At 38.7% G+C, this 12,034-nt stretch overlaps 1 protein-coding gene across 1 annotated transcript in view; it reads right to left on the bottom strand.

Annotated features, from left to right (window-relative positions):
- The window catches only part of GRPR (gastrin releasing peptide receptor), an 81,161-nt gene extending 69,486 nt beyond the window's left edge, over positions 1-11,675 (bottom strand). The window contains exon 1 of the mRNA XM_070943413.1: positions 11,260-11,675. Coding sequence (XP_070799514.1) covers positions 11,260-11,675 — 416 coding nt within the window. The remainder of the gene's footprint in view (positions 1-11,259) is intronic.
- Positions 11,676-12,034: the final 359 nt, after the last annotated feature.

The raw sequence follows: 12,034 nt of genomic DNA, 5'->3' as shown, positions 1-12,034 counted from the left end.
CAGATTAATTTTTGTTTTCACCAATTGTAGGCTCATCCTATAATTTCTTGTATTAGCTGCTTTGGCACATCATAATCTAGCTGCTGCATGTCCATAAGTTCTCCATAGATAGCAGTTTTGCAATGGAAACCTTAAAAGCACTCAATAGTGCTTTGAAAATGAAGTCAATAAAGTAGCGTCGAAGCAGGAAGTAATCAAATTGAGAAATGTCTGAAAAGGCAAACTCCTAGACGTTTTTACAGCTTCACAATATTGATTCTGTTCTGTGTGTACACTACCAAACAGGCACTTTCAACACTGATTTTCTATTGATAGGAGAGGTCTATCTGATTTCTGAGAGGTAACTGATTTCTGGCATCCTGCCTCTCTCCTCAACAGGTAATTGTTTCAGGTAGGTTTAATCATAAGTAGAAGAAGAACCCCCAACAAGCCATCATTACATGTATATATCTACATATGACAGGAACCAGAAATACCTCACAGACACAGATGAAGGCAGCTCCTCGAGACTCAGGGAATACATCTCAAACTAATCCTGCCAAGACTGCAGACATAACCCTTGTAACATCTTCCCTTTTTCATTAATACAACTATCACATTTTAAAACATTAAAAAACCTCACTAACCCTATAAGCATTACATATATACATTAAAATGATATAAAACACTGTATTACTAAAACACTACAAACACTACATTGTGAAACATGTAACATTCTGATGCAAGCAATTGTAACATCTTCCCTTCATATTAACACAACTATCACATATTAAAACATTATAAAACATTGTGAAACATGCAAAGTTCCGATGCAAACAACTGTATCATCTACCCTTTTCATATTAACACAACTATCACATATTAAAACATTATAAAACATTACAAAAGAGTTCAAATTGTAAAAGGGAACAATATCAACACTTTATACAAATTGAGTCTGTTAGATTGTAGAAAAAAACAATATCAACACTTTCTACAAGTTGAGTCTGTCAGGTGGTCGCTAACATTGGTTGCTGTGAGTAACAACTGGCCCTCTTGCGCCAACTGGCTCTCTTTGCACTATGAGCTTCTCCGACCTCACTGGAACTGCTGAGCTCTTCTCGCCGCTTACTGGAGTGTCCGGCGCTCGAGTGCTATCTGGTATACCCATTTGCTCCGAGCTCTCATCAACATTAATCTGAGACCCCATCCCTGTGCATTCCTCATTGTCCATGGGTAAATGTGGCATGGTAATACCAGATACGTCTGACCTGTCCACAGGATATGTAAAGTCTGGTCGCTCAGCTACACGCAAATCTACCCGATTGCAACAATACAAAGTTCCTTCAACATCCACTAAATAGGAACGTGGAGCCACTTGGTGTAAGCAACTACCCATTTTCCAGTGACCTGTTCAATCTCCAGGCAGCAGTCTCATCCGAATCCGTTATCCGATCTTCAATTCTGGCAAATCTCTAGCTGAGTTGTCATATCTTGCCTTGACCGCTTGTCTCTTCAGCCGTAACTTTTCTGGAACCTTTTCTGGGTTCTTAATTCTTCTGATTTTTTTTTTAAAGTTCTCCAATTACTTAAATCCAAAACAAACTTCTAGTCGGGTTTTATCACTTTATAACTTCTGCCTTAATCTTCTTCTTCCGTCCTTCACACCTATTAGCTGCTATTATAGCTCCAGGACTTTACAGTTATTTTAAAAGTCTTTTTTTCTTTCTTTCTGCCTATGAGTTAAATATCACTCACCCGGCTTCAATATTCTGTTCAATTCTCTGCTCCTGCCCATTGCTTAATCCGGTTGCCCCAGTTTACCGGCTGTAATGGCTGCCGCCCCCTGCTGCAAAGTCAGAGAGAAAAACCTCCGACCTCTGAGGAACTTGCCTGTTCCTCTTGGTTTTCCAAGTTGCCTCTCTTTCTTCTCTGTCCCTGCAGGACAGATCTTATCCAAAGACACCTCTGAAGAGGTTTGTCAGCCCTGGATTTCGCAGGGCTCATCATAGCCTGCTAATCCTCGACTGTCTCGCTGCGACGCTTCCAGTCGAATCTATTCTGATATTTGTATTCTTTCTTTCTTTCTTTCTTTCTTTCTTTCTTTCTTTCTTTCTTTCTTTCTTTCTTTCTTTCTTTCTTTCTTTCTTTCTTTTATTAGATTTATATACCGCCCTACTCCCAAAGGACTCAGGGCGGTGAACAGGCACAAAATAAAATACATAAATACAAAAGTTAAAAGATATAATTAAAACCAGATTAAATAATTTAGCCCAAGACAATTAAAAAATCCCAATAATTTAAAATTATAGTATTGATAATTCATCATACTTGGCTGTTGTTTAGAGACTCTATTAACACAATCCTTACCCCGCTCTAAGACTCTCAGTCGTTTGTCAGTAAGTTCTATAGTCTGACCCATCTCAATTGCTGCTTGTAAGCTTAAATTATGCTCCCTCAAGAGACAGCGGCATGTGCTTTCACTAGTAATGCCCAAAACTATTTTGTCCTGAATGAGCTCATTCCTTAAGGGGCCATAGTCACAACTGGTTGCTTTTTCCTTTAAGCGTGGGACAAATTTATCTATCGTTTCACCTTCTTCTTGCTTGCAGCTGCCAAATATGTATCTTTCAAAAATTACATTTTTGAGAGGTCTGAAATAAGTCTCTAAAGCATCTAGAATAACTTTGGTATCTCTTTCTTGCTCCACAGAAAGGGTTAAGGTGTGTCTGTAGATATGGAGGCGTTCACTGCCCATCAATCTCCTTAATGTGGCAGCTTGAACTGCTGCCGACTTCTCTTCCAAGCCTGTACCTAAGGCATAATCTTCGAACTCTGCCCTGAACTTATTCCAATTGCTGCCGCAATCTCCACTCACCCTCATAGGCTCAGGCAGAGGTATACTGTTAGCAACTGCCATACTTCCACTGCTTAGCTTTCAGAGGTATGCTTCAAATGTATCCGGAAGACATGGATTCAGACTTCTGATACCATGTTTCAGGTAGGTTTAATCATAAGTAGAACCCCCAACAAGCCATCATTACAGGTATATATCTACATATGACAGGAACCGGAAATACCTCATAGACGCAGCTGAAGGCATTCCTCGAGAGTCAGGGAATCCATCTCAAACTAATCCTGTCAAGACTGCAGACATAACCCTTGTAACAGTAATCCCTGTTTTTATCCTTTCAAGGGATATTTCCCTTGCTCACCACTGTACATTCATAGCCTAGACCCAAATCACTGAATTAGAAAGTTAGTCTCTTCCAAAAGCATTAAGTAGTACCATTCACCCCCTCCCTTAAATGCCTTGCTTTTTTCTTCCTTTTTCTCCATCACCTGGCATAATAGGATATGCCATACTTAGATACTGGCAATACCATGTCAAGATACTAGATATACTACATTGTGCTCTCAGAAGAAAAGTAAAATATTAGTAATATAAATATATAAATGATAAGTTTTAAAGACTTTCAATAGGAAGTGAGTACAGGGCAATAGCACAATATAAAAATGATTGTGTGATTATTGCAGGGCCGAGCTGAGGACTTTGTACAGTATCTGTATGATAAAATAACTCAGATTTGGGAAGACTTGGCCGCCGACTGGGTTAGTTCAGACGAGATGACTGAGGCAGGCCTTGAGAGTGTTATCTGGGAGGAGTTCGATCCTGTGGCTCCCGAGGACGTGGACAGGATCTTGGGACGGCTGAACGCGACCACATGTTTATTGGACCCGTGTCCCTCCTGGTTGGTGCTGGCTTCCCAGGAGGTTACACGAGGCTGGCTCCAGGGGATTATCAATGCTTCTTTGAGTGAGGGTGTCCTGCCAGCCACCTTGAAAGAGGCAGTGGTGAGGCCTCTCCTCAAGAAGCCATCCCTGGATCTGGCTGTTTTGGCTAACTATCGTCCAGTCTCCAACCTTCGTTTTATTGCGAAGGTTGTTGAGAGTGTGGTGGCGTGACAGCTTCCCCAGTACCTGGATGAAGCTGTCTATTTGGATCCGCTCCAGTCCGGCTTCAGACCTGGGTACAGCACGGAAATGGCATTGGTCGCATTGGTGGATGATCTCTGGAGGGCCCGGGATAGGGGTTATTCCTCTATCCTGGTCCTATTAGACCTCTCAGCGGCTTTTGATACCATCGACCATGGTATCATGTTGCGCCGGCTGGAGGGATTGGGAGTGGGGGGCACCGTTTTGCAGTGGTTCTCCTCCTATCTCTCCAACCGGTCGCAATCCGTGTTGACAGGGGGGCAGCGGTCGACCCCAAAGTGCCTTGTTTGTGGGGTACCACAAGGGTCAGTCCTCTCGCCCCTCCTGTTCAACATTTATGTGAAGCCGCTGGGTGAGATCATCCGTGGTTTTGGGGTGGAGTTCCATCAGTACGCTGATGATACTCAGCTGTACATTTCCACCCCAGACCATCCCAACGATGCCTTGGAAGTGATGTCCCAGTGCCTGGAGGCCGTGCGGGTCTGGATGGGGAGAAACAGGCTTCGACTCAACCCTTCCAAGACCGAGTGGCTGTGGCTGCCGGTGTCCCGGTATAGCCAGCTGACGCCATCGCTGGTTATTGGGGGTGAATTATTGGCCCCCACGGAGAGGGCCCGCAACTTGGGTGTCCTCCTGGATGCACGGCTGTCTTTAGAAGGGCATATGACGGCCGTGGCCAGGGGGGCTTTTTATCAGGTTCGCCTGATACGCCAATTGCGCCCCTTTCTGGACCGGGACTCCCTACGCACGGTCACTCAAGCACTCGTCACCTCTCGTCTGGACTATTGTAACACTCTCTACATGGGGCTCCCCTTGGGGTACACCCGGCGGCTCCAACTGGTGTAGAATGCGGCCGCACGGGGGATTATGGGAGCAACGGGGCGCTCCCATGTGACTCCTCTCCTGCGCGAGCTGCATTGGCTTCCAGTGGACTTCCGGGTGTGCTTCAAGGTGTTGGTGATCACCTTTAAAGCGCTCCATGGCTTAGGGCCGGGGTACTTACGGGACCGCCTTCTGCCACCAATAGCCTCCCACCGGCCGGTTCGTTCCCACAGAGAAGGCCTCCTCAGGGTGCTGTCGGCCAGACAATGCCGGCTGGCGACCCCCAGGAGGAGAGCCTTCTCTGTGGTGGCACCTACCCTTTGGAACAATCTACCCCCAGAGATATGAATGATCTCCGACCTCCGGACTTTTCGTCAGGCCCTAAAAACTTACTTTTTTCAGTTAGCCGGTCTGTCTTGATTTTATGGTAGGTTTTAAAATTTGATACGGATTTTAAATTGACAAGTTTTAAATTACGGGCCAAATTTATTTAATTATTTTAAATCTATTTTTAACTGTAATGTTATGTATAAATGTTTTTATTTTGGCTGTTCACTGCCCTGAGTCCGAAAGGAGAAGGGCGGTATAGAAGTTTGAATAATTAATAAATAAATAAATAAATAAATAAATAAATAAATAAATAAATAAATAAAATTGTATATCAAGTATTTCATTCTCTCCCACCTTCATTCCTGCATATTAGATTGTGAATCTGAGGACAGGGGCTGCTCACATTTTGCTGACAGCTCAACAGTGATATACAATCCTTGTTAACAGCCACAACTAGGACTGGCAACTACTGTTCCTGGATCATGGCCTTATCACCTCCAGATTGGATTACTGCAAATTGCTGTACAAGATTTTGTCCTTGAATAGTATCTAGAAGCCTCAGCTGGTACAGAATGCAATGATGTGGGCGATTATGTGCAATCCTAGAACAGCACACGTTATCCCTCTGCTTTGCAGTTTGCTAGTTTGCTTCCAGGACTAATTCAAGGTACTGATTTTGACTTTTAAAGCCCTGCATGGCATGGAACTGGGATATCTGAGGGACTGCGTCTCCCTGGGTACAATGGCTCACCCCATTAGATCCGTCAGAGTAGGCATGCTATGAGTACCATTGGCTAGGAACCTACATTTGGGACTCTCCAGAGACATGCCTTCTCTGCCATGGCACCTTTTTTATGGAATATTATTCCATTCCCCAAATTAGATTAGTTCCATCCATACTCCAGAAGGCCCTCAATACCTAGATATGTAATCAGACCTGGGGCTCCCAGGGAATCAGAGATATATTCAGATGGCTCCATTGCTAGATACCCATTCTTTCCTCCCTTTTCCAAGGGTTGGTATATTTGTTTTTATAGTTTTTATTTTAATCTGGATTTTATATTTTTGTATTGCCTGTTTTTTAAATTTGATGTGATTCAGTGGTTCTAAGCCTCTCAGAGTCGTGTATTGTGAGATTGTAAATTTGATAAATAAATAAACTCAGTTATTAAGCAATAGATTTGTTAAGTGAAACATGTGGCAGTGCCTTTTTGCCTTTTGTCAGTTCTGCTGTGGTCATTAAGTGAATCACCCATGATCATTCAATAACCTTGTGGCTGGGACCTTGCAATCTTGCTGATTTTAATGTGCAAGAATGCTTGTGTTTCCCTTAATAATTAGGGAAATGTTAAGGACACATGGATATTGTTCTCTGCACCATTTCTATCCAGATGGCAAGGTTAAGTTTAATCATACTTCTTGTTTTTGTTTATCATCATTTTTTTTAATTCCCAGAGTTAAATTCCCTTTTAATTACAAGCTTATTTATGTTGAACACTGAGTTTTTAATATTAGACTTTTTATTAAGCATATTAATATATGAATAATGTTATTTTTCTTGCTTGCTTCTTTGCTTGCAAAATAATTCAATATTTTTGATTTTGAAGTGGTGGTTATTGTTTGCATATTCTGTCCTCATTTGTTTGAGTCCCTCTAGTATGATCTATGCATAAAAATATGATTTAATGCACAGTCTGTAACTCTTTATATATTCAGTGAGGAATTTGCAAAAGGGTCATCATAAACACATCTATAGCACATCTCTTCCCCATTTTATTTTTGCAATTCTTGAAAAATAAATTCCACAATTAAAAATAAATGTATGATTATGTTAATTCAAATCCAGTTTTTCATTTCTTTTTTTGTCCAAAGTGTAGATAACATTATTATATGCATATAATAGCCATTTTATTCTCTTATACAATAATGTCTGATATTTTCAACTACCACCTTCATCAATGCTGTCATTTATAATTATTTATCTTCTTTTTAATTTTATAGAGCATTTTCTTTTGAAAACTTTCTGAACTGTATTCTTAGTTCTGATTCTCTAGTGGCATCAGTTTATGAACAGCAGTTTAGAGTACAGACTCAAGGGAATTTTGCTTCCAATATGAGATCCTGGACTATCAACTTTTAGTACAGTTTTGCCAGAACTCCTTTTCATTGTTAAAGCTAGTACTTTCAGTGATGCTGAATTTCTGGAAACAGAAGGCTAAATTCTCTTCATAAATCCCTTTAAGTTGACTAAGATGCCTTTCCAAGTTAATAAATACATTTGAAATCAGCCTACAGAGAAGGTCAAAATGTGCAGAAAACTAAGGGCTTCTGTGTCTCCTCTGTGTAGACCAACTGGAAATGAAGTTGTTTTAAGAAATCCTTTCATATATTTCATTTCCTTCCATCATTTTGGCTACTGTGATACCCATTTTTTTTTTGATTCACCTAGCTCCCAATGTGCTTATTTTCTCCTCCTCTGCACACAAGAAAAGCAAGCAGCAATTACTTCCCAGATCTGGGGGTGTCTTTTGAGGACAGGTTAAAAACAAACAAAAAGCCAGAACATATTTACAGTTCTTCTTCTCACTTAAATTACAAAGTCCAGCTTTTCCTGGCAGACAGCCCAGTATAAAACAGCCATTGAAGGCCAAGAGCCATAGAGTACCAGTCAACTGGTACAGGGGCATTTATTTAAGATAAAAGGTAGTTCAGCAGATGGACTGGATTGCTCCAGTTATGCCAGCTAAACATTGCTTTTTAGGCAGAGGGAAAAAAACCTCAGTGGAGATCACCTTTCCAGCATGCTAAAGTTATGCAGGACATGACATTATCCATTAAAGCCTTCTGAATTGGCATGTGGCCCATCCTGGAGCGGAGGCAGCCACAAAGTTCAGATTACTCCTAATTCTTTCTTAGTAGCTGCCTTGCACACAATGCCCAACCCAGGATATTCCCTGAGCAAGAGAATATGGCTCCAGCTAAATAACTGAATTGAAGCTCATTACAATGATAATAAGACAAACATTGGATAAACAGGAGACATAGGTGCTTTCCATATGGGTATTACTCCCATCATCCCCAGTCAGATATCCTATAGAGAGAAAGAATGGAAGGTTTGTAAGCCACCTGAAGTCACCAGAATTGGGCAGCTATATAAATTTGTTTAATAAACAAACAAACAAATAAATACAGGTAATCCTTGTTTTATGACCACAATTGAGCCAGAATTTTTCTTGGTAAGCATGACAATTGTTAAGGGAATTTTGTTCCATTTTAAGACTTTTCTTGCCACAGTTTTTATGTGAATCACTGCAGTTATTAAGCTAATAACACAGTTGTTAAATGTATCTGGCTTCCCCATTGACTGTGCTTGTCAGAAGGTCACAAAAGGCAATTCCATGACCCCAAGATACTGCAACTGTCATAAATACATGCCAGTTGTCAAATATCCAAATTTTGATCATGTGACAATAGGGATGCTACAATGGTCATAAATTTGAAAAATGGTCATCAGTCCCTTTTTCAGTGCCATTGTAACTTTGAACAGTCACCTTCAATTGTAAATTGAGGACTACCAGTAAAATATGTTTTAGTCTGAAAGGCATCCTATTGGAGAAGCTTAATCAGAAGATCCCTGACTTCCATATATAGATAGATAGTCAGTCTATCTAAAGGAGCCCTATGTATCAGTTCCACTTCATAGCTCTAACGAAACTAAGAATCCAATATGGATTTGTCAAAGAAACCATGCCAAACAAATCTTATTGCATACTTTAGCAAAGTGACTAAATTAAGAACTTTTAAATTAAGAACTAATTCCTTGAACTAATCAAGGAAACCTAACCTAGAACTAAGGAGAAATTTCCTGAGAGTGAGAACAATTAACCAGTGAAACAACTTGCCTCTAGAAGTTGTGGGTGCTCCATAACTGGAGATTTTTAAGAAGAGACTGGACAGCCATTTGTCTGAAATGATATAGGGTCTTCTGTTTGAGTAGGGGATTGGACTAGAAGACTTCCTAGGCCTCCCTTGCAACTCTATTACACTGTTTTTTGGTTAAGTGGTTGAAGAATATAAGGCTGTTATTTCAATAAAAATAAGTGTATTTGTTTTTCCTTCATATTTGGACTGTGTTCCTCATATATCAATATTAAATATTAATTTTATACATTTCTATACAGCATTTTTGCAAGTTATTGAAAATCCATGCATACATTTATTATTTTCTATAAGGGGTGCTGTTATACCTCATCTTCTGTTGGGACCATGGGAAATTCATGTTACTACACGATCATCATATTTGTAGAAGCCACTCAGAGACTTATTATGCATATTTGAAGCTGCCTATTGCCAGTTAGCTGGATGTGACTGTTTTTCATATTTTTAGATAACGATAACTTGCCCATGGAGTTATTTTTTAAGACAACTTTTCTAAAAAAGTTATTTCCCCTTCCAAAGAACATAGTTCAGTACAAAATTCCTCCACTTCATTCTGGATAATATGTGAAATGGCTTTATGACATGTCTATTATCTGTGTCCTTTTAAAGAACTTTATTATTACAAAAAGAAAAATCTGTTGGCTTTGAGACATTGAGGCTTTCAATGTCACAAATTCATTCTTCATGTTTAAAAAATGTACTGTAGTCACTAGTCAGATGACCAGACAATGGGATTAAGTAGAAATGATTTTTAATCATGTTTTGTTTATGAATCTCTTCAAAATGACTCTGTAGCTAATACTAAATGAGGAGTCTCTTTGGTGCAAGTCAAGATAATAACCTTCCCTTACAATTTTAATACTAGTCCTTACTTTGTTTGAATGAGTTCTGCTTTATGTAATGATATTTTTAAATTGGATAAAAGGACACAGATAGATGTACAAGTATGTACAAAGATGTACAAATGTGGCACAAAATCACAGCTTTGGGGAACACCTATGGCTGTTCTTTTCACTTTCCTTCTCTAAATGCCCAGAAAGCAAACCCACCCCGAAAATAATCATATAATTTACTTTGAAATTATGCCAGATGTCAATTCTTTGTCATATTTGTTTTGGACAAAGAATTCTAGATTTTAGACATAATTTTAAACCAAAATAAATTTAATTATGAAGAGGTACTTTTTAATGGTTGCATCTAATTCTTTTTAGAAGAAATTAGCTTATTTAAGCAATGAATGTATATATAAAACTAAATGGAAAAATTATTAGACAGACTATTCATTTCCTTTTTATTTATTTATTTATTTCTTCAATTTATATGCCGCCCTTCTCCGAAGACCCAGGGCGGCTCACAATACAAGTAGATGCCTAGTGAATTGGTTAATATAGATTATTTTTGTTCTTCAGGAACAAATTCCTTATCTTAAGGAATTTATTAATTTAAAAAATCTATGCAAAGCTCTCTTTTGTTCTGTATTATTCTAAATAATTGAAGCAAAAGAATTTAGCACCAAATAAAGCTGTTCCTTCTGTGATAATTAAGGTGTTTCATTAAGCTCCTAAGATTTGCAGAAAAATAAATTAATATGGGTTCTGAACATGTGTTTTACCTCAATTCATCACAAAGGAATACAAACTACAAATGTGTTAATTGTAAATTATCTTAAGTAGATTTATCACTAGGAAACCTTATTTTTTCAATACAAAATATTTTAAATATTACAAATAAGCTTAGAATATTTCTTGAATTTTTAATTAAAAAACAAAATGAGTAAATAATATTCCACCTGTAGACCTATCAAGTGTTAAAAGTTATTTGCATTGATTTCAAATGTTAAAAGCAGTTTAAAGCAGCAACTCTAAATCTATACATTTAGGTATGTAAATCCCATTGAATTCAAAGAGTTTACTTTGAATAAACTTGTATCAAATTTCATTATAATAATGATTCAGCACAAAAATAGATTACTGAAGTTAAAAGATATCACAGCCATCCCCCTTGGAAAGTTAACTATCTTACCATGTTTCATATGTAGCTTTAAGTGATACTAAGCATGATTTTCTTGGCTTCTCATTATAATTTAGTCATAATCTTTTTCTTGATTACATTTCAGCCATGTTAAAACTGCAATCAAGGTTTGCCTTCAGACAATACGACTGAATCTCAAGAGATGTTCAAAAAGGCACATACCTGTCTGCAGAAAGAGCCATGAGGGTGAAGACTGACACCCCCACTGAAGTAAGCTGGATAAAAGAAATAAGTTTACATCCAACTCGACCAAAAAGCCATTCAGGAGACAAATATCTGCTGGCATCCACAGGAACACAGGTGATCAAAAGAAGCAAGTCTCCAAAAGCCAGACTGGAAATGAACAAATTGGGGACATTTCTCATGGACTTTACTGTACAAAAGATTTTAATCAGGGTGATATTGCCAATTAGCCCAATCAAAATGATGATCCCATAAATAGCTGGAATTGCATATAGGAATCTGTAATAAAACAAGTCCTCACCCGAGAAAGAGAAATTTGTATGTTGATCAGTAGAGACATTACAAAGAATTAAATCACTGAGTTCTGTATCTAGAAAAATGCAGTCCTCGGCCATTCTTGGGATTTGGCTAGGAAATGAATGTTCAGTTTAAAAGGAAAAAGCACGAGCAAATTGTTTTGAGTTGTTTGCCTTCCTCCTCAGTAACTATTGACAGAAGTGGTTATATGTGATATTGCTTATCATGAAAGACACTCATAATAAATAAGCTTATTCAAATGAGCAAGTGTCAACCTAGTTTCATTTCCAAAACTGTTCTCTTTGTCAGTTAGTTAGAATGGTGAATAAATATTTTCCTAGTTTGTCAAGAGCAAAAGATGCCATCGATGCAAAGCTATCCAGGTCCAAGATCTATGCAGCTTTCACTGCCAAAATATATATATCACATTTTGCAAGAACAATTGGTCGTTGCTGCC

Source organism: Pituophis catenifer, unplaced genomic scaffold, assembly GCF_029215685.1.
Source record: "Pituophis catenifer annectens isolate HBS135680 unplaced genomic scaffold, rPitCat1.0.hap2 SCAF_4, whole genome shotgun sequence".
NCBI lineage: Eukaryota > Metazoa > Chordata > Lepidosauria > Squamata > Colubridae > Pituophis > Pituophis catenifer.
This window is presented reverse-complemented; position numbering and strand designations above follow the sequence as displayed.